The sequence below is a fragment of the Stomoxys calcitrans genome, chromosome 4 (genome assembly GCF_963082655.1).
Source record: "Stomoxys calcitrans chromosome 4, idStoCalc2.1, whole genome shotgun sequence".
Classification (NCBI taxonomy): Eukaryota; Metazoa; Arthropoda; class Insecta; order Diptera; family Muscidae; genus Stomoxys; species Stomoxys calcitrans.
The window spans coordinates 156,722,531-156,746,074 of record NC_081555.1 but is presented as its reverse complement, the minus strand read 5'-3'; the positions used below and the strand labels follow the sequence as shown (position 1 = coordinate 156,746,074).

The 23,544-nt window shown below is 36.9% G+C and overlaps 1 protein-coding gene across 6 annotated transcripts in view; it reads right to left on the bottom strand.

Moving 5' to 3' along the window:
* Positions 1–700: 700 nt before the first annotated feature.
* The window catches only part of LOC106081738 (cytosolic purine 5'-nucleotidase), a 158,950-nt gene continuing 136,106 nt past the window's right edge, over positions 701–23,544 (bottom strand). For all 6 annotated transcript variants that reach the window (XM_013243957.2, XM_013243926.2, XM_013243943.2 and 3 more), the window contains 7 exons: positions 15,749–15,822; positions 12,749–12,962; positions 12,540–12,686; positions 2,578–2,698; positions 1,963–2,516; positions 1,469–1,895; positions 701–1,406 (listed from right to left, as the gene is read on the bottom strand). In XM_013243957.2, the coding sequence (XP_013099411.2) occupies positions 1,239–1,406; positions 1,469–1,895; positions 1,963–2,516; positions 2,578–2,698; positions 12,540–12,686; positions 12,749–12,962; positions 15,749–15,822 (1,705 nt within the window). In that variant the 3' untranslated portion in view covers positions 701–1,238. The remainder of the gene's footprint in view (positions 1,407–1,468; positions 1,896–1,962; positions 2,517–2,577; positions 2,699–12,539; positions 12,687–12,748; positions 12,963–15,748; positions 15,823–23,544) is intronic.

The following is a 23,544-nucleotide window of genomic DNA, read 5'->3' as shown; positions in this document are numbered from 1 at the left end:
TACACTATTTCGCAAAGACACACTGGCGGAATGATGGAGCAGTGACCTCGAAAGTACACTGCTGATGGAATTGCAAACGTTGCGGATTTACTACTGCAGTGACCACGAAAGTGCACTGGTTAGCCAAGGTACAGCGGCGAAGCTATGCTGCAGTGACCTCGAAAGTACATTGTTGACGGAACGCAAACGATGCGGATTTACTAAGCTTTGACGGTGCAGTGACCACAGAAGTACACGGTTTAGCGTAGACACAACAACGGAACTATGGCGCAGTGACCTCGAAAGTACCCTGTTAATCGGCGATCTTGGAGAAAAATAGGAGGGGTTGAAATGACACAGTACACTGTGAAAAATAATTTAGTTGAAGTTAAAAACATGCACCGTGAAAAATAATTTCTCTTTGAAATAATAAACTACACTGAGAAAATAAATTGACTATTGTGATTAAATAAGTACACTGAGCGAAATGATTTGCGATTGTTATTCATCAATTAATAAAATTCGTAATAAAATTAAAACTAAAACAATTCGATTCATTTAATTCAAAAATTCATTAATACTTCAACACAAATAGGGACAACACTAGTTTAACACAAAGGGGACATCACTGAGTGTGGACGGAAACGAGCCGCCGACTTCCGTCGTCACAGTGTTCATGTGCAATGTTTTCCCGGCTTGAAAGTAGTTGGAAATAAAAAGATTTTCAAACATTTTTAATAATTATTATTTTTTTTATTAGAATTTCATATAATGTCAAGTTCACATTCTTGTCTACGTGTATAAAAATTTCTTTTGTATGTAACGTTTATCAATCATCACATTGGAAAAACAAAACTTGGAATACATTCTACAAGAGTATGGCAAATCATTTAATATCGCAATCATTGCCATACTACGACAATATAAAAACAAAAATAAAAAGAAAAAAATATGGAACAGTAGTAGATAAACAGTATGTATATATGATGGAGTTTTCCCTTTAAAGGTATGAATTAATAAAATCGTCCATTTAACAAAATAAAATCTTTGAGTTCATCAATACAAATTCCTTATAAATTGTAGGGAAGGGGGATTACAATAGAATTCAATAACTTTTTTTTTTAATTTTTAGAAAGCCACGGATCAACCGTGCTTTGCTTGAACATATAACATATTTTTACTTAGTATGGAAAAGGGGGAAGAGTTTTTATTTATTTGTTGAGGGGGTGGGGGGGCATAGCGGGAGGAATTCTAAGAGTTTATTTGGGAGTTTTGCGAGCCTCTTTTTTGCCAGCTGAAGGGGAATCTTGATTGTTTTCACCATCACTCTTGTTATTGAGATCGGATTCCTCTTCGGAGTAATCCTCATCATGGGTATGGGTGACAGTGCGGGGTGTACTGGGCCTAGTGTGGGGTACAGTGACAGTCTGAAATGAGAGCAGAATTAAAAACAGCTGCCTTTTTATGAATTTAAATAGCACTGGCTTACAGTTTCCTCTGCTGGCTCTGTTTCCTTGTGCACTGCCTTGGCGACAGCTGCCAATTCGGAGGCGCCTCCATTATCTGTGGTTCCTGAAGTACTGGCTATGGAATCGGCTTTAACGGATCTGGCTCTCTGTATCATGGGTGCCTCAATTTGGTAACGCTGCTCATGGGCCACAGTGGACTCATGGGGCAATAGCATGGCCGGGGCACGGAACATGTAGGAGAATGGATAGTAAATGAAATTGAGGAAGGTGGCTGCATACAAATCGGCATATCTGACCACCTGACTGGAGAAGAAAGTCTGACGTGAGCCCGAACGGAAAAGAGAGCCCATCATGCCATAGGCCATATCCATTTTGTGCGTGACATCGCGTATGGAGGCACGCAATTTGGAAATATCGGGTTTTTCCTTGTTGCTGGAGTCGAGATTTCTAAAAAGACAATAAAGAGGCCAATTAGAAAAAAGTTATTTTCTTTTGTTTTGTTGTTTTTACTCACTTGTACATATCCCCCAATTGACAATCCAGCTGCTGCAGTTCAGCAAAGAATTGACATTTATCGGTCCACACATGCAACTCCTGCACCAATTCGGGCACCACCAAGAAGGTACGCCATCCACGAATTTTCTTCGATTTTAAGATATCACCAAAAATGTGATCACCTATGTACAGCACATCCTTGCCTTTGGCATTAATGAAATTGGTAAAGACCTCACACGAACCACCCGAATACACTTGGCCCGGTTGCAGGGGACCCATGTGTGTGCCAATTTTCAAAGCTCCCGTCTCAGTGTCCACCTGACGTAGAATTGTGCCCTCGCCAAAGAACAAAGGTTTGCGGGCATCCACTACAATTACATCGAAATAGGTCTTCCAATCACGATGGGGTTCTTCGGGTTTGGCGCCATGTGGAAAATCAAAGATGTGAGTCATAATTTTATTGCTGAAATTGTAATCGCTGTTGGTAAGCAAGAAGACCTTGGCGCCCGATTCACGTATGCGAGCCAAGACCATGGGCAAACGGGGATCCTTTTTGACATAGTAATCTAGATTCTAAAAAAACAGGGAGGAGGGAGTTATTAATAAGGACAACCTCCATGTTTTAGAAACTTACCTCAACGGTGCGTTTCTTCAAATCACCCTGTATATGCACCCAATCAACAGCACGACGCACATCTTGGAATATCGAATTAAAGGACATGAATAACTCGCCAGCCTTGACACCAGTACGATCTCTAAAATTTTGAAAGAAAAAAAAAAAACACTTAGATTCTGGACAAAAGGTTTATGAAAAGGAGGAAAGATGATTTTGGAAATTTCATTTATAAATAAGTTCAACCGGACCGAATCTTGGGTACCCACTACCATGGATTCCGCTAAAGATGTACCCTTATTAACTGAGTTTGTATTTGAATTATTTTTGGTCTCAAGAAGTCATATGGGGATATGGATACTTAGAGGGACCTATATCATCATATTGACCGATTGGCACTGATGTTGTAAGTCATAGGATAGGGTTTTGGGCCAAATGTCTGCCAAATCAGGTGAAAAATTAGGCTTCTAAGGGCTGAAGAAGTCTAATGCGGGGATCAGATTGTATGGGGGCTATTTCTGTTTATAGACCAATTCGGATCACACGACGCATGGATGTTGGAAATCATTACGCAAGTCTTTGTTTCCAATTTCAGCTAAATCGGATGAAAATTGAGGCTTCTAAGGGCTCAAGAAGTCAAATCCGGGGATCGGTTTATATGGGGGCTATATCAGGTTATAGACCGATTCGGATCATACTTGGCACGCATATTAGAAGTCATAACTCAAGTCTTTCTACCAAATTTCAGCCAAATCGGATGAAAATGGAGCCTTCTAAGGGCTCAAGAAGTCGAATCCGGGATCGGTTTATATGGGGGCTATATCAGTTTATTGACCGATTCAAATCATACTTGACATGGATGTTGGAAGTCGTAACATAAGTCATTGTTCCAAATTTTGGCCAAATCGGATGAAAATTGAGGCTTCTAGGCTCTCAAGAAGTCAAATCGGGGGAGCGGTTTATATCCGGCTATATCTGATTATAGACCGATTTGGATCATACTAAGCGTGTATGTTAGAAATCATAACTCAAGTCTTTGTCTCAAATTTCAGTCAAATCGGATGAAGATTAAGTCCTCCTAGGGCTCAAGAAGTCAAATCCGGCGATTGTTTTATATACGGCTACTAGCCGAACCGCTCCGCTGCACCTTATTTAACTCTCTAATATCTTTTAGGGTGGAGATACTTCGCCCTAAATGCGGATATCGAGTTTGTGCCATTGTAGTCTATGACACTGAACGCGTTCGAATCCTGGCGAGAACATCGAACAAAGCGGTGTTTATCCCCTCTTAATGTTGGAGACATTTGTGAGGTACAATGATTCGAAAAATAGTCCCCAAAGAGGTTACGCACTACAGGACGCCGTTCGGACTCGGACCCCATAAAATATATATTTATTCTTGATCGTCATGATATTTTAAGTCGAACTAGTCATGTCCGTCCGTCCGTCTGTCTGTCGAAAGCACGCTAATTTTCGAAGGAGTAAGGCTAGTCGATAGCCGGTTGGGATTGTAAATATCGGCTATATCGGTCCACGTTTTGATATAGCTGCCATATAAACCGAGGTGGGATCTAGACTTCTTGATCCGCTAGAAGGCACAATGATTAACCGATTTGGCTGAAATTTTGCATGAGGTGTTTTATTATGACTTCCAACAGCTGTGCTAAGAATAGTTCAAATCGGTCCATAACCTGATATAGCTGTCATATAAACCGAAATGAGGTCTTGACTTCTTGGGCCACTAGAGGACGCAATTACTATCCGATTTGGCTGAAATTTTGCATGAGGTGTTTTGTTATGAATTCCAACAACTGTGTTAAGAATAGTTCCAATCGGTCCATAACCTGATATAGCTGCCATATAAACCGATCTGGAATCTTGACTTCTTGAGCCGCTAGAGGGCACAATTCTTATCCGATTTGGCTGAAATTTTGCATGAGGTGTTTCGTTATGACTTCCAACAACTGTGCTAAGAATAGTTCAAATCGGTCCATAACCTGATATAGCTGCCATATAAACCGATCTGGGATCTTGACTTCTTGAGCGTCTAGAGTGCGCAATTCCTATCCGATTTGGCTGAAATTTTGCACGACGTGTTTTTTTATAGCTTTCAACAACTGTGCTAAGAATAGTTTCAATCGGTCCATAACCTGATATAGCTGCCATATAAACCGATCTGGGGTCTTGACTTCTTGGGCCACTAGAGGACGCAATTATTATCCGATTTGGCTGAAATTTAGCATGAGGTGTTTTGTTATGACTTTCAACAACTGTAATGAGTATGGTTGAAATCGGTCCATAACCTGATATAGCTGCCATATAAACCGATCTGGAATCTTGACTTCTTGAGCCGCTAGAGGGCACAATTCTTATCCGATTTGGCTGAAATTTTGCATGAGGTGTTTCGTTATGACTTCCAACAACTGTGCTAAGAATAGTTCAAATCGGTCCATAACCTGATATAGCTGCCATATAAACCGATCTGGGATCTTGACTTCTTGAGCGTCTAGAGTGCGCAATTCCTATCCGATTTGGCTGAAATGTTGCATGGCGTGTTTTGTTATGACTTCCAACAACTGTATTAAGAATGGTTCAAAACGGTCCATAACCTGATGTAGCTCCCATATAAACCGATATGGGATCTTGACTTCTTGAGACTCTACAGGGAGCAATTCTTATCCGACTTGGCTGAAATGTTGCATGAGGTGTTTTGTTATGACTTCCAACAACTTTGTTAAGAATACTTCAAATCGGTCCATAACCTGACATAGCTGCCATAAAAACCGATCTGGGGTCTTGACTTCTTGAGCCATTAGAGGGCGCAATTATTATTCGATTTAGCTGAAATTTTGCATGAGGTGTTTTGTTATGACTTTCAACAACTGTAATGAGTATGGTTGAAATCGGTTCATAACCTGATATAGCTGCCATATAAACCGATCTGGAATCTTGACTTCTTGAGCCGCTAGAGGGCACAATTCTTATCCGATTTGGCTGAAATTTTGCACGACGTCTTTTGTTATGACTTCCAACAACTGTGCTAAGAATAGTTCAAATCGGTCCATAACCTGATATAGCTGCCATATAAACCGATCTGGGATCTTGACTTCTTGAGCCGCTAGAGGGCACAATTCTTATCCGATTTGGCTGAAATTTTGCATGACGTGTTTTATTATGACTTCCAACAACTGTAATGAGTATGGTTGAAATCGGTCCATAACCTGATATAGCTGCCATATAAACCGGTCTGGGGTCTTGACTTCTTTAGACTCTACAGGGAGCAATTCCTATCCGATTTGGCTGAAATGTTGCATGAAGTGTTTTGTTATGACTTCCAACAACTGTATTAAGAATGGTTCAAATCGGTCCATAACCTGATATAGCTGCCATATAAACCGATATGGGATCTTGACTCCTCGAGCCTCTAGAGGGCGCAATTCTTATCCGATTTGGCTGAAATTTTGTGACCTTTTTTTGACTAGTTTTTTCGATTTTCTCCCACTGTGGGTTGTGGGCATCCAAAGTTCAGAAAGGCCGAACTTAGTGCCTTTCAATTTGTTACCTGCCAGGCTCAAGACTTAGGCTTTGCCAACCTTTGCATCCCAGTTTATGAACGTTACTGTGAGCCAAACGTAATAAATCTTTAAAAAAATAAAAAAAAATTTCTAATAGCCCGTTAAGCTTTTAACAAAACGTAATTTCGTTTAATGTGGTCCCCAAGTGGTAGAACGGATGGTCCAAAGTATATTTTAAGTGTTTTAAAAATAGGCTCCATTACTTTGTGGCATAAGTGCGTTGTATTTTTTGCCTCTCTAATTTGCCTCAAAACTAATTATGCCTAAACGAATATTTTGTAAAATTTAAATTTAGTTGTTATTGATTACCATCGCAGGCAAGCGTGGGGTAGTGATTGGTGTATAGGCATTCAAAAACGCCTCTAATGGATTAATGGACACTCACGCAATGAGGCATTTTAATGGTGTAATTAAGGACATTTCCACAAACTTTCACAAAACAAGTAAATGCCATAATTTTTCATGTCACAGGACACAAAAACAAATTTTGGGGGAAGAAAGGAAGGGGATGGGGGGGGGGGGGGGGGATAAATTGACTCCTACTATCATTACAACTTACAATCAATACCCAAGGGTCGATTTTTAAATTGAGAATATTGTTTGAAAGGAGTTTGGCGGAGCAAAAATATGAAAGGTAAGTCCATGCCCATAAGTTACACTGAAAGTGAGTTTTGTCTTTTTTAATTCATAGAAAATGTTGTACAAATCTCCTTGGCAACGATAACAACAACAATTCCAAATGGCAATTGAATTTGGCAAAACTTTTCAATGCTACCTCCCACCTTGGCCCTTATTTTCATGAATGGTCCCTGACAATATGGAATTATTGGAAAACGGACACAAGAATTATTTTCTTTTAATGATTAAACAACAAATGCCTTGTTTTTTATTGCCCCTAGCAATGAATCCTGCAATCCTACCCATCATGAGAATGGTGTATAAGGTATAAAAAAAAGGTGGCACTCAGTTCAAAGGTCTTTAGCAATAAAACGACCATTTAATGCTTTTCCCAGTCATTTTCTACTGAGTGTAGGATGGGCTTCAATGGTTGTGGACCTTATTTTTGGATTGGGCGAGGAATTGAAGGCAATTGGAAATTTACCGATTTCAAGTAACTCAAAGGTTATGGTTGCTCATTAATTAAATGGTAACGCAAGCGTAACAAAGGCAATCTTTGTAGAAAAATGAAATGGAATCAATAAAGTAATGAATGGCCATTCATGACAGCAATGAAATTAAAACACATTGGAACTAAGATTAGCGTTAGAGAGAAATCCTTTGGTACGTTAAGGGGGAAAAAGAGAAGAACAATTCTCAATGAAATTTGGTTTTAAAAATTTTTAATAAAAATTTCATTTAAAAACCAGCAAGGAAAGGCAAAAGTCGGGCGGAGCCGCTATAAAATACCCTACACCTACCCTACAATTATAAATTCGAGCAATATATAAATATACATGTATATGAGAGCTATGGGAGCTATATCCAAATCTGAACCGATTTTAGAGAAATCTCGAAGATATGTTAAGATCAGTAGCAAAACAATTCGTGCCAAATATTGTGCAGATTGGTTGAAAATTGTAGTTACTATGGCCATTTAAGTGCAAATCGGGCGATACATATAGATGGGAGCTATATCTAAATGTGAACCGATTTTGATGAAATCTCCCAAATATGTAAGGATTAATAATAAAACAGTGCGTGCCAAATTTTGTGCAGATTGGTGGAAAATTGTAGCTACTATGGCCATTTAGGTGGAAATCGGGCGATACATATAGACGGGAGCTATACCAAAATCTGAACCGATTTTGATGAAATCTTGCAAATATGTTATGATAAGTAACAGAATATTTGGTGTCAAATTTTGTGCAGATGGGTGGAAAATTGTAGCTACTACGGCCATTTAAGTGGAAATCGGCCGATACATATATATGAGAGCTATACCTCAAATCTGAACCGATTTTGATAAAATCTCGCAAATATGTTTTGATAAGTAACGGAACATTTGGTGTAAAATTTTGTGCAGATTGGTGGAAAATTGTAGTTACTATGGCCATTTAAGTGCAAATCGGCCGATACATATATATGGGAGCTATATCCAAATCTGAACCGATTTTGATGAAATCTCGCAGATATATTGTGATAAGTTACAGAATATTTGGTGTCAAATTCTTTGCAGATCGGTTGCAGATTGTAGCTCCAACGGCCATTTAAGTAAAAATCGGGCGATACATATATATGGGAGCTATATCTAAATCTTAACCGATTTTGATGAAATTTTTCATATTTGTTAAGATCAGTAACAAAACAATCTGTGCCAAATTTGGTGCAGATCGGTTGAAAATTGGAGTTACTATGGCCATTTAAGTGCAAATCGGCCAATACATATATTGGGTTGCCCAAAAAGTAATTGCGGATTTTTCATATAGTCAGCGTTGACAAATTTTTTCACAGCTTGTGACTCTGTAATTGCATTCTTTCTTCTGTCAGTTATCAGCTTTACTTTTAGCTTGCTTTAGAAAAAAAGTGTAAAAAAGTATATTTGATTAAAGTTCATTCCAAGTTTTATTAAAAATGCATTTACTTTCTTTTAAAAAATCCGCAATTACTTTTTGGGCAACCCAATATATGGGAGCTATATCTAAATCTGAACCGATTTTGATGACAGAACATTCGGTGCCAAATTTGGTGCAAATCGGTTGAAAATTGTAGCTACTACAGCCATAACTTAAATCACTGTCCCAAATTTCGGCGACATCGGACAGTAAATGCGCCTTTTATGGGCTCAAAACCTTAAATCGAGAGATCGGTCTATATGGCAGCTATATCCAAATCTGGACTATCCCATATTTCAGCAAAAGCGGATAATAAATGTGGCTTTAATGGGCCTAAAACCCTAAATCGGCGGATCGGTCCATATGGGCGCTATTTTAAGACAAAGGCCGATATAGCCCATCTTCGAACTTAACCTAGTTGTGGACAAAAAAAATCTGAGCAAAGTTTCAGCCTAATATCTCTATTTTTAAAGACTGTAGCGTGATTTAAACAGACAGACAGAATATATTGGATCAGATTCAAATGTAGCTAAGTTGCCACAATTTTGGTCTGATCTTAAAAAAATTTAGCACGATATGGTATATTTGACGTCTCAATACCTGTGCAAAATTTCATAAAAATCGGTTCAAATTTAGATATAGCTTCCATATATATCTTTCATCCGATATGGCCTTTGAAGACTATAGAAGCAACAATTTTGGTCCGATCTTTACAGAATTTTGCATGAGATGTTCCTTTTGACGTCCCAATACGTGTGCAAAATTTCATAAAAATCGGTTCAAATTTAGATATAGCTTTCATCCGATATGGCCTTTGAAGACTAAAGAAGCAACAATTTTGGTCCGTTCTTTACAGAATTTTGCATGAGATGTTCCTTTTGACGTCCCAATACTTGTCCAAAATTTCATAAAAATCGGTTCAGATTTAAATATAGCTATCTTTCATCCGATATGGCCTTTGAAGACTATTGACCAATTTAGGGTCTTAATCCCATAAAAAATTGATTTATTCTATTGTTCTCGGGACTTGAATAAAATATGAGCGAGACCAGCCCCTATTAAGATATAACTACGGATATAGTAGTGGAGTTATAATAAAATAGGATGATTACTATTTCCTTGTTTAATTTGGTTCAGATCGGTCCAGATTTGGTTATAGGTGCCATATAGAACAATCTCTCGATTTAAAGTCTTGATGCTATAAAAAGCGCATTTATTATCCGATTTCGTTGAAATTTGACGCAGTGACTTATGTTAGGCTTTTCGACATCCGTGTCCTATATGGTTCAGAGGGATTTACATTTGGATATAGCGGCCAAAAAACCCCATATTTTGCTCTACAAAATTGAACAGTGATTTATATTTATTAGACCTCTTAATGTCTGTGCCGAATTTGGAAAGTTATCCAATTTTCACCGGATTGTGACGAAAGGGAGTTTACATATATACCCGAGGTGGTGGGTATCCAAAGTTAGGCCCGGCCGAACTTAATGCTTTTTTACTTCTTTTATTTTTTTTTATTTTTCATTTCATATCATTTCATTTCGTTTCATTTCATATCATTTCATATCATTTCATATCATTTCATATCATTTCATATAATTTCATATCATTTCATATCATTTCATATCATTTCATATCATTTCATATCATTTCACTCCATTTCATTTCATTCCATTCCATTTCATTCCATTCCATTCCATTCCATTCCATTCCATTTCATTCCATTCCATTCCATTCCATTCCATTTCATTTTATTTTATTTCATTCCATTCCATTCCATTTCATTTTATTTCATTCCATTCCATTCCATTCCATTCCATTCCATTCCATTCCATTTCATTTCATTCCATTCCATTTCATTTCATTCCATTCTATTTCATTTCAATTCATTTCATTTCCTTTCATTTCAATTGATTTCATTTCAATTCAATTCATTTCATTTCATTTCATTTCATTTCATTTCATTTCATTTCATTTCATTTCATTTCATTTCATTTCATTTCATTTCATTTCACTTCATTTCATTTCTTTTCATATCATATCATATCATATCATATCATATCATATCATATCATATCATATCATATCATATCATATCATATCATATCATATCATATCATATCATATCATATCATATCATATCATATCATATCATATCATATCATATCATATCATATCATATCATATCATATCATATCATATCATATCATATCATATCATATCATATCATATCATATCATATCATATCATATCATATCATATCATATCATATCATATCATATCATATCATATCATATCATATCATATCATATCATATCATATCATATCATATCATATCATATCATATCATATCATATCATATCATATCATATCATATCATATCATATCATATCATATCATATCATATCATATCATATCATATCATATCATATCATATCATATCATATCATATCATATCATATCATATCATATCATATCATATCATATCATATCATATCATATCATATCATATCATATCATATCATATCATATCATATCATATCATATCATATCATATCATATCATATCATATCATATCATATCATATCATATCATATCATATCATATCATATCATATCATATCATATCATATCATATCATATCATATCATATCATATCATATCATATCATATCATATCATATCATATCATATCATATCATATCATATCATATCATATCATATCATATCATATCATATCATATCATATCATATCATATCATATCATATCATATCATATCATATCATATCATATCATATCATATCATATCATATCATATCATATCATATCATATCATATCATATCATATCATATCATATCATATCATATCATATCATATCATATCATATCATATCATATCATATCATATCATATCATATCATATCATATCATATCATATCATATCATATCATATCATATCATATCATATCATATCATATCATATCATATCATATCATATCATATCATATCATATCATATCATATCATATCATATCATATCATATCATATCATATCATATCATATCATATCATATCATATCATATCATATCATTTCATTTCATTTCATTCCATTTTATTTAATGCTTTTGTTCATCTCCTTTTTTATTTCATTTGATTTTTATATTTTATATCGTGTCTCCTTGGTGATAATGTGCCTTTGGAATTGTGCCACTTTATGTCTGCTGAATAGCCACTTTAAAATAATTTGACATTGCCATGTCAAGGACAAAAATTAATTGTCAATATTCTGTAAAGTGTTCATTTTGTCGATTTAGCAACAGCCCCAACACCAGCACCAGCATTGTTAATGATGAATGAGCATTATGTTGTCATAGCGATGACATTGTCCTCATGATGCCACTGCTGCAGATGAGCAGCTGAATGAATAAATATTCTTGCTAGCTTATCGCCTAATTAAGGATAATCATTTTCATGTCAAACACAAGAGATCAAATAGTTTAAAGTTCAGGGTCATATGTGGGGGAGGGGAAGTGTCACTCCCTTTATGGGAGGGCTTTAGGTCACGCAACTGTGAAAATTATATGTAATTAGAAGAAGCAATGGAACAAGTTTTCATTGGAAATATTGATTAGATGAGAAAGAATTACAAGTATAAAGAAGACATCAAAATAATAATGGGTAATTGGGTCTTTATGGAGTCAATTTTTTTTGATTCAAAAGGTCAATTGATATGAATGTGGACCCCTAAAAATATGCTTTATATTATGTAAGTACCTTTAATCTTATAGTCTTTCTTGATCTTGACATCTATCAATCTTAATTCAAACCATATACCAACTTTTGTCTCTACTTACTCTGTATATTCCGAGCTATTTGTAAAAAAGTCCACCAAACAGGCCAGCAAATAAGTTTCAGGTAAATTGAACAGAGTATTCAAGACATATACGCGTGATTCGTCTAATTTTAAAAACTTATTGGGATACAATTCATAAACTTGAGAACTGAAAAATATAGTTAAACATTTGTTAGTAATTCAAAAATTGTTTTAATATATAAAGCTTACTGTTTCAAAAATTCAAAACCATGGACACAAACTAAAATGTTGCCATAGGCATCAACTTTCAAGAGATTGCCATACAAAGTATCAAACCATAGACCTCTGATGGGGAATGATGGATCATATTCGAATTGCATTATCTCTTTGGGATAACCCATGCTAACGAGACGCTCTTTGACCAAATCAAATCCAAGCTGTTCATATTGTGGCGATTTGTATTCTGTAAACAAAAAAAAAAAAAAAAAAAAAAAAAAAATAAATCAATTCGAAATATCTATGAGAGAAATTTAAGGAAGAGAAACAAACGAATTGACAGCGCGCATTTCTTATCCGATTTGGCCAAAAATTTTGCACAATGTGTTTTGTTTTGATTTTCAATAGCCGTGCCAAGTATAATTCAAATAAGTTCATAGCAAGTAAATGCGTGCTAAGTTCGGCCGGCCGAATCTTTTATACATATGCAAAATTTCAACCATATTGGATAAGAATTTCGCCCTCTAGAAGCCCAAGAAGTCATATCGGAAGATCGGTTTATATGGCGGCTATATCAGGATATAGACTGATTTATACAATACTAAACACAGTTGTTGGAAGTCAAAATAATACACTTCATGCAAAATTACGGCCAAATCGGATAAGAATTGCGCCCTCTAGAGGCTTAAGAAGTCTATTCGGGAGATCGGTTTATATGGCAGCTATATTAGGTTATCAACCGATTTATACCATAGAGCCTACTGTATAATACAATACACCTACCCTACAATTGAAGCCATGCTACAATAAAAGGCAGGTTAAGTTCGAAGATGGGCAATATCGGACTATATCTTCATATAGCCCCCATATGTACCGATCCGCCGATTTAGGGTCTTAGGCTAATAAAATATCCGATTTTGCTGACAGTATTTACTGTCTGACACACAGCTGACATATTAAATATCCGATTTTTCTGACATTTAGGACAGTGAGTTGTAATAGGCCCTACGACATTCTTCTTCAATTTGGCCCAGATCGGTTTAGATTTGAATATAGCTGCTATATAGACCTATCTCCCGATTTTAGGTCTTGGGCTCATAAAAGACGGATTTATTGGCCGATGTCACCGACATTTGGGACAGTGAGTTGTGTTGGGCCCTTCGACAACATTCTGCAATTTGGCCCTGATGGGTTCGGATTTGGATATAGCTGCCATATAGACTGATCTTTCGATTTAAGGTCTTGAGCCCATTAAAAGCGCATTAAATCTCCGATGTCACCGAAATTTGGGACAGTGAGTTGTGTTAGGCTCTTCGACATCCATCTTAAATTTGGCCCCGATCGGTTCAGATTTGGATAAAGCTGTCATATGGACCGATCTTTCGATTTAAAGTTTTGGACCCATAAAAGGGGCATTTATTGTCCGATTTCGCTGAAATTTGGCACAGTGAGTTGTTTTGGGACCTTCAACAACTTTCTTCAATTTGGCCCTGATGGGTTCGGATTTGGATATAGCTGCTGGGCCCTTCGACAACATTCTGCAATTTTGACCTGATGGGTTCGGATTTGGATATAGCTGCCATATAGACCGATCTCTCGATTTAAGGTCTTGAGCCCATTTAAGGCGCATTTAATCTCCGATGTCACCGACATTTGGGATAGTGAGTTGTGTTAGGCTCTTCGACATCCTTCTTCAATTTGGCCCAGATCGGTCCAGATTTGAATATAGCTGCCATATAGACCGATCTCTCGATTTAAAGTTTTGGACCCATAAAAGGCGCATTTATTGTCCGATTTCGCTGAAATTTGACACAGTAAGTTGTTTTGGGCCCTTCGACAACATTCTTCAATTTGACCCAGATCGGTCCAGATTTGGATATAGCTGCCATTTATGCCGATCTCTCGTTGCAAGGTTATGGACCCATAAAGGGCGCATTTATTGTCCGATTTCGTCCAAATTTGGGACAGTATGTTGTGTTAGGTTCTTCGACATCATTCTTCAATTTGACCTAGATCGGTCCAGTTTTGAATATAGCTGCCATATAGACCGATCTATCGATTTAAAGTTTTGGACCCATATAAGACGCATTTATTTGATACAGTGAGTTGTGTTTCGATTTCGCTGAAATTTGACACAGTAACATATGTTAGGCTTTTCGACATCCGTGTCGTATATGGTTCAGATCGGTCTATATTTGGATATAGATACCAAAAAGACTAATATTTTGGTCTACAACATTGAACAATCACTTTTACTTAGTAGACCACTCAATGTCCGTGCCGTATTTGGTCCAAGTCGGACCATATTTCAATAGAGCTGCTATGCGGGCCTAAATTATGTATTTTTCGCCGGATTATGACGAAAGGTAGTTTACGTATATACCCGAGGTGGTAGGTATGCAAAGTTCGGCTCGCCCGAACTCAACGCCTTTTACTTGTTATGACTTCTAGTAGTCATAAAATCTACGGTCCTTCTGTATCTGTAGATGCTTCTGCCATATTTTTTGAAAAAGTCATTCAAAGAACATGTCAAATGTAATCCATGTTGGAGGGTATATTAGATTCGGCCCGGACGAACATAACGCTATTTTATTTGTTATACCCACCACCATAGGATAGGGGGTATAGTCATTTAGTGATTCCGTTTGCAACACATCGAAATATTCATTTCCGACCCTACAAAGTATATATATTTCAAATCGTCGTAAAACTTTGTCCGTCTGTCTGTTGTAATCACTCTCCAGTCTTCAAAAATTGAGATATTGAGCTGAAATTTGGCTTTGGTATGTCTTTTAGCTGCTCTCAGGTTAAGTTTTTGAAAGGGCCAAATCGGATTATGTTTGCATATAGCTGCTTTGATTTCTTGAGCTCTTACAAACCCCAATTTTTGTCCGATTTGGCTGAAATTTTGCATGTGGAAATAAAGTAGGATGAACCCGAACTTAAAACGTTTTTTACTTGTTTTAAGTTATGTTTGTTGCATTTTAAGGTTTGTTTGCCAAATTTTCTTTCTATTAAGAAAAAAAAACTTACCTGCCAAGGTGTAGTCCATATCGAAGCCATAGAATTTGATATTTTCCAAATGTAGGGATCTATTAACGAAAATTCTGTAAAAGAAACAATTAAAAATAAAACAGCATTAGTTAAAATTGTCTATAATTAAGATAGCAAAAAAACTTTTAATTCATAGGCTTTGCCTTAAAGTTATAAAAAAATAATGTTTGATAACCCTATTGAAGCATACTTTTAGGCTTTACATGGATCAAAAGTTCAATTGAACAATAGCAAATTTCGAAATTTAACGTTTTTAGATTATCATAAAATACGTAGTAATGATTACAATCCATTGAAATGTTTCTTTTCAAATACATTTGATAAGACAATTTTATATAGTCTTATCTCTGCTGTCTTTTGTATGGTGTGGCGGCTATTGGTTAAGAGGTTATCAGCAACAGCAGCAGCAGCAGACAACAGAAGTTGTTGTGCCGGTGGCGGTCTTGCTAATCAGCTCAGCCCTATCAAAATAATTGCAATGTTTATTTTACTCATCCATGTTTACATGGTTTTCTAATTTTGCGTTCCGAGAAGGAATACAACACCCCTAAATTCGTCATAGACATGAATGTGAAACAATTTCTATTGTTTGGAGTTCATTAAGTCTTCAATAATGGTATGCTATTGACGATGAAGATTTCTAGAATCCACTGATGAAATTAGTTGCCATATTTGATGTGGTGTGGTGTATTGTGATGTTATCTAATAGAAATTCTATGGCTCTGCCTGTATCGCTGACCTCGAATTGATTATTCATTATTGAAACTATGACATCATTATAAACTCGTGGATAGTGACAGTTGTTGTTAGGATAATCTTGCATAGAAAGAAAGGGCTACAATGAGGTGGGTAATAGAATGAGGTGGGTAATTAAAAATAAAATAACATAGAAAACTAAAAAAAATAATAAAAATAAAATAAACTGAACAAAAAATTAAATAAATTAAAATGAAATGAAATAATATAAAATAAAATAATAAAATAAAACAAAATAAAATACAATAAAATAAAATAAAATAAAATAAAATAAAATAAAATAAAATAAAATAAAATAAAATAAAATAAAATAAAATAAAATAAAATAAAATAAAATAAAATAAAATAAAATAAAATAAAATAATTTGGACCAAATAGCAAGTTGCAAAAAAATGTCGAAGAGCCTAACACAACTCACTGTCCCAAATTTTGGCGAAGTCGGACAATAAATGCGCCTTTTATGGGCCCAATACCTTAAATCGAAAGATCGGTCTACATGGCAGCTATATTCAAATCTGGACCAATGTGGACCAAATTGAAGAAGGATGTCGAAAGGCTTAACACAACTCACTGTCCCAAATTTCGGCGACATCTGACAATAAATGCGCCTTTTACGAGCCCAAAACCTTAAATCGAGCGATCAGTCCATATGGCAGCTATATTCAAATCTGGACCGATCTGGGCCAAATTAAAGAAGGATGCCGAAGAACCTAACCCAATTCACTGAGCCAAATTTCGACGACATCGGACAATAAATGCGCCTTTTATGGGCCCAACACCTTAAATCGAGAGATCGGTCTATATGGCAGCTATATTCAAATCTGGACCGACCTGTGCGATAATGCAGAAGTATGTCAAGGGGCTTAACTTAACTCACTGTCGCAAATTTCGGCGACATCTGACAATAAATATATGCAAATCTGGACCGATCTTGGCCAAATTAAAGAAGGATATCGAAGGGACTAACACAACTCACTGTCCAAAGTTTTGGCAAAATCGGATAATAAATTTGTCTTTTATGGGCCTAAGACCCTAAATCGGTGGATCTGTCTATATGGCAGCTTCATCCAAATCTTAACCGATCTGACCTAAATTTAAGAAGGATGTCCAAGGGTCTAACACAACTCACTGTCTCAAATTTCAGCAAAAATCGAATAATGTGTGGCTTTTATAGGCCTAAGACCCTAAATCGACGGATCGGTCTATATGGGGGCTGTACGAAGATATGGTCCGATAGAGCCCATCTTCGAACTTAACCTGCTTATGGACAAAAAAAGAATCTGTGCAAAGTTTCAGCGCAATATCCCTATTTTTATAGACTGTAGCGTGATTTCAACAGACAGACGGACACACGAACGGACAGACGGACGGACATGGCTAGATCGTATTAGATTTTTTCGCAGATCAAGAATATATATACTTGATAGGGTCGGAAATGGATATTTCGATGTGTTGCAAACGGAATGCCAAAATGAATATACCCCTATACATCCTTCGGTGGTGGTTATAAAAAGAAAATGAAAAGCCAAATCAGGTGAAAATTTAGGCTTCTAATAGCTGAAGAAATCAAATCAGAAAATCGGTTTATATGGGGGCTATATCTGTTTATGAACCGATTCGGATCATACTTGGCATGAATGTTGAAAGTGATTATTCAAGTCTTCGTTCTAAATTTCAGCAAAATCGGATTAAAATTGATGCTTCTAAGGGCTCAAGAATTCAAATCCGGGGATCGGTTTATATGGGGGCTATATCTGTTTATGAACCGATTCAGATCATACTTAGTATGGATGATGGAAGTCATAATTCAAATCATAGTTCCACATTCTAGCCAAATCGGATGAAAGTTAAGGCTTCTTGGGGCTCAAGAAGTCAAATCGCAGGATCAGCTATATCTAAAACTGATCCGATATGGCCCATTTCGCGTTCGACCGTTATCGTGATTTCGACATATGGACGGATGGATATGGCTAGATTGAGTCAGAAGGTCGAGACCATCCAGAATATATGTACTTAATGGGGTCACAGATCAATATTTCGTGGTGTTAAAAGCTATATGATTAGATAACTATACCCCCATCCTATAGGTGGGTGTAATAAAAGGTATCAAAATATTTTTTTCAAAGTCTTATGAAAGTCATCTTCTTCTTCTTTTAAATAAAAATTAAATTGTAGCACACTGTTTGTATGTTAGATTGCATGTCTGTGAAATTTTCACCGATGGCATAGTTTAAGTCCCCGGTGAAAATAGGGTACTACATATTTTGATATTTCCGAAGGGAGGAGATTTCAAAAATTTTCAAAAACTCCGGATGTAGGAGACGGGTGCACAGATTTAAACGGAATTTTGTAAACCATCTTATGGTACCTCAAAAACACAAAATTGGTATAAAATTTGGGGCCAAAATAACATGGGGGGACGCCCCATCCCAAAAGCCACCCGAACGGACATGTTTACCGATAGGGACAATATAGGTATCAAATGAAAGGTATTTAGGAGTAGAGTACGAACGTGGTATACAAATTTCAACGTAAGTGCTCGGGGTGCCTCCACCCCCCCCCCCCAAAAAAAAAACTCCCAATAGGACACTTTTGCCGCTTTGGGCAATATGGGTATCAAATGAAAGATATTCGAAAGTAGATTATAAATCAGACATCAAAATGTATTCCTTGGAGTTTAAGGGACTTCTCCCCCCAAAACCTCCCAGCAGGACATAATTACTAATTGGGACAATATGGATATCAAATGAAAGGTATTTAAAAGTAGAGTAAGAATCAGATATAAAAATGTATTCCTTGGTGTTTGAGGCGCCTCCCCACCCTTCAAAATCCCTCAACAGGATACATTTACCGATTGGGACAATATGGGTATCAAATGAAAGGTATTTGGAAGTTGAGTACACATCTGTTATAAGAATCTGGCCTAAGGTGTCCACGGGGTCTCAATATACACTTACCGATTAGGACAACATGGGTATCAAATGAAAGGTATTTGGAAGTTGAGATAAGAATTTGGCCCAAGGTGTCCACGGGGTCCCAACCTTAAAATAGCCCGAAACGGGCATGAATGTCCAACCCTTTGGGAGTTGATTACGCATCTGGTATACACATTTGGCAGAATCCAGGATCGGTTCATCCACTAAATACCCTTAAATAGGACGTATAGTTCGATTGGGATAATTTGGTAATGAAAAGATCTATGACAGTAGAGTTCGAATGTAATATTTATAAAAGGATTCAAGTATCTGGGTAGATCGGGTAGTCGGTAATGGCTTTGTTCGATTTTTTTCGAGCATTCTCAGAGATCGCACTATTCGAGTCGTTATAGATGAGTTCTCACGATTCGCTGTCCCATTACGATCATCTTTGTCTATCAACGGTGTAGATGTTGAGCGATCAGAAGCTCTTGATGTTCTGGGCATGAAAATACAAAGTGAAATCCATTGGGCTTAACATGTATTCAAAATGTCGAAAGAAGCATTCAAGTGTTTAGGCTTCCTCAAACGGTGTAAAAATTACTTCACTCCGTTTGATCTTCTTAACATCTACACCACTTTCATAGGGCCGAAAATGGAGTACAACTCACATGTATGGACTGGAGCTTCAAAATCATCCCTGGAGCTACTGGACCATGTACAGAGGAGAGCGATGGCGTTGATTGGGGACAGTGGGGTATCCAACTCTATTGCCTCCCTTCATCATCGTCGCATTGTGGGTTGTTTGGCGCTGTTCTATCGGTACTTTCATGGTGTGTGTTTGTCTGATATTCGTCTTCTTATTCCTGATGTAAGGATGTATGTCAGGGATACAAGACATTCCAGGAACTCACATCCGTTTGTAATTGATTGGCCGCACAATGCATTATAGAGAGAATTCTTATTTCGCCCGAACCGTTCGTATGTGGAATCGACTTCCGGCTAGTGTTTTTCCCACCCACTTTGACATCCAATGATTTAAGACAAATGTCAATAAGCACTAAATCATTTTTCCCCCTCCAAATCCTAATTTTTTCTCGCCAACTGCACTGCATTCATAGGGGACATCCCCTGCGTGTTGGCTGACAGAAAAAACAAGTAAGAGCGTGCTAAGTTCGGACGGGCCGAATCTCATATACCCTCCACCATTGATCGCATTTGTCGAGATCTATGCGCGGTATCTCTTTTCAGACCAACATAGAATATTGAATAAGAACTGTTATCCTATTGGAGCTATATCAAGCTATAGTCCGATTCGGACCATAATTGAATGCTGATTGAAATTGTAGAAGTCATTTTGTAATATTTCAGTTCATTAGGATAAGAATTGCCCCTTGTAGGGGCTCAAGAAGCAAAATCGGGAGATAGGTTTATATGGGAGCTGTATCAATCTATTGATCGATTCAGACCATACTAGACACGTATGTTGAAGGTTATGAGAGAAGCCCTTGTTCAAAATTTCAGCCAAATCGGATGAGAATTGCGCCCTCTAGAGGCTCAAGAAGTCAAGATCGCAGATCGGTTTATATGGCAGCTATATCAGGTTCTATATCGATTTACGCCATACTTAGCACAGTTATTGGAAGTCATAACAAAACACCTCATGCAAAATTTCAGCCAAATCGGATGAGAATTGCGCCCTCAATTGGCTCAAGAAGTCAAGATCCAAGATCGGTTTATATGACAGCTATACCAAATTATGAACCGATTTGAATCATACTTAGCACAGTTGTTGAAAGTAATACCAAAACACTACGTGCAAAATTTTAGTTAAGTCGGACGATAATTGCGCCTTCTAGAGGTTCAAGAAGTCAAGACCCACGAACTTTTTATATGACAGCTATATCAGGTTATGAACCGATTTGAACCATACTTGGCACAGTTGTTGTATATCATATCAAAATACTTCGTGCAAAATTTCATTCCAATCGGATAAGATTTGGGCCTTCTAGAGGTTCAAGAAGTCAAGACCCAATATCGGTTTATATGGCAGCTATATCAGGTTATGGACCAATTGAAACCATACCTGGCACAGTTGTTGGATATCATAACAAAACACGTCGTGCAAAATTTTATTCCAATCGGATAAGAATTGCGCACTCTAGAGGCTCAAGAAGTCAAGACCCAAGATCGGTTTATATGGCAGCTATATCAGGTTATGGACCGATTTGAATCATACTTGGCACAATTGTTGGATATCATAACAAAATATGTCGTGCGAAATTTCATTCCAATAGGATAAGATTTGGGCCTTCTAGAGGTTCAAGAAGTCAAGACCCAATATCGGTTTATATGGCAGCTATATCAGGTTAAGGACCGATTTAAACCAGACTTGGCACAATTGTTGGATATCATAACAAAATACGTAGTGCAAAATTTCATTCAAATCGGATAAGATTTGGGCCTTCTAGAGGCTCAAGAAGTCAAGACCCAAGATCGGTTTACATGGCAGCTATATCAGGTTAAGGACCGATTTAAACCAGACTTGGCACAATTGTTGGATATCATAACAAAACACGTCGTGCCAAAATTCACTCAAATCGGATAAGAATTGCGCCTTCTAGAGGTTCAAGAAGTCAAGACCCAAGATCGGTTTATATGGCAGCTATATCAAAACGTGGACCAATATGGCCCATTTACAATACCAACCGACCTACACTAATAAGAAGTATTTGTGCAAAATTTCAAGCGGCTAGCTTTACTCCTTCGGAAGTTAGCGTGCTTTTGACAGACAGACGGACGGACGGACATGGCTAGATCGACATAAAATTTCGCGACGATCAAAAATATATATACTTTATGGGGTTTCAGACGAATATTTCGAGTAGTTACAAACAGAATGACGAAATTAGTATACCCCCCATCCTATGGTGGAGGGTATAAAAATATTGTACATAAATGAAAGGTAAGTCAAAGGGGAATCCCCCTCCCCCGTCCTATCCAAAACAAACAGGAATTAAAAATAATATATGAAGGCCTATCAGGGTAGAATAGGACAGCAATAAAAGGTCTTTGGTAGTAAAGTATACTCAAATTGGGATGGACACTGGAAGGACCTGACAATTATAATTTTTTTCTTTATAACTAAATCCCTTCGTCTTTCCCTTGGGATAAGTTCGTTTATTCCCAATCTATAAATGGCTAAAAGCCAACTGATCCCCATACTGCTTCTTCACCTCCTTGTGCCATTCGAAATGGTACAAAGTGGTTTTCTGCATTAATGCAGTATTGTTACCACAAACAGTTGCCATAATCATTATGCTTGAGTGCAGATCACAGCGGTTTCCATCGATGACCTCATTTGAAAGGCATCAAAATACACAATTACTTGGCAGCCTGTAGAGAACTCTCTCTCACACACACACACTCACACACTATAACTAAGGCAACCCACGGTTATGTGCTGGGAGCAGCATGTGTGACAATGTCCGTTAGTATGCCAAAACAATACACCATTAAAAATAAATCCATTGCAGATTTCAACTCATTTTACAATGCATTGAAAAACGTCGCCATATGGAAAATGGAAAGGACAAGGAGAAATGAAAAACAATGTGAAAATGGAGAAATGTCAACGAAATACAAAAGCTTAGGATACATTTCCAAATGGAAACCCATTCGTTGGTTAACTGCATGCCTTCTAAGAGTTTTTCGATGCTGTGAAGCAAAACGCTAAAGAAAAGTTCTCAAAACTGGGTTAAGTGATACGAAGCCGAGTTATGAGTAACTGGAACAAAAAGCAGCATGAAATTGTCATAACTTTGTGGAGCCCCTTAAAGTAAGCATTTGTTGTAGTTTGGGGATTTACTTTCAGTTTTGCTGGATTTGTGGCTTGGTTGATAGCCAACTGCGTAAAGCGGAGAAGGAATATGGAGAAAGGGGGGAACATGAATCGATAAATGAGAAAAATTTAGACTCTCCGGTAGGAAAAATGTGCATAAAATTCAAAATATGGAAAATTTCCTAGAACTCATTTTATTGGGTTGCCCAAAAAGTAATTGCGGATTTTTTAAAAGAAAATAAATGCATTTTTAATAAAACTTA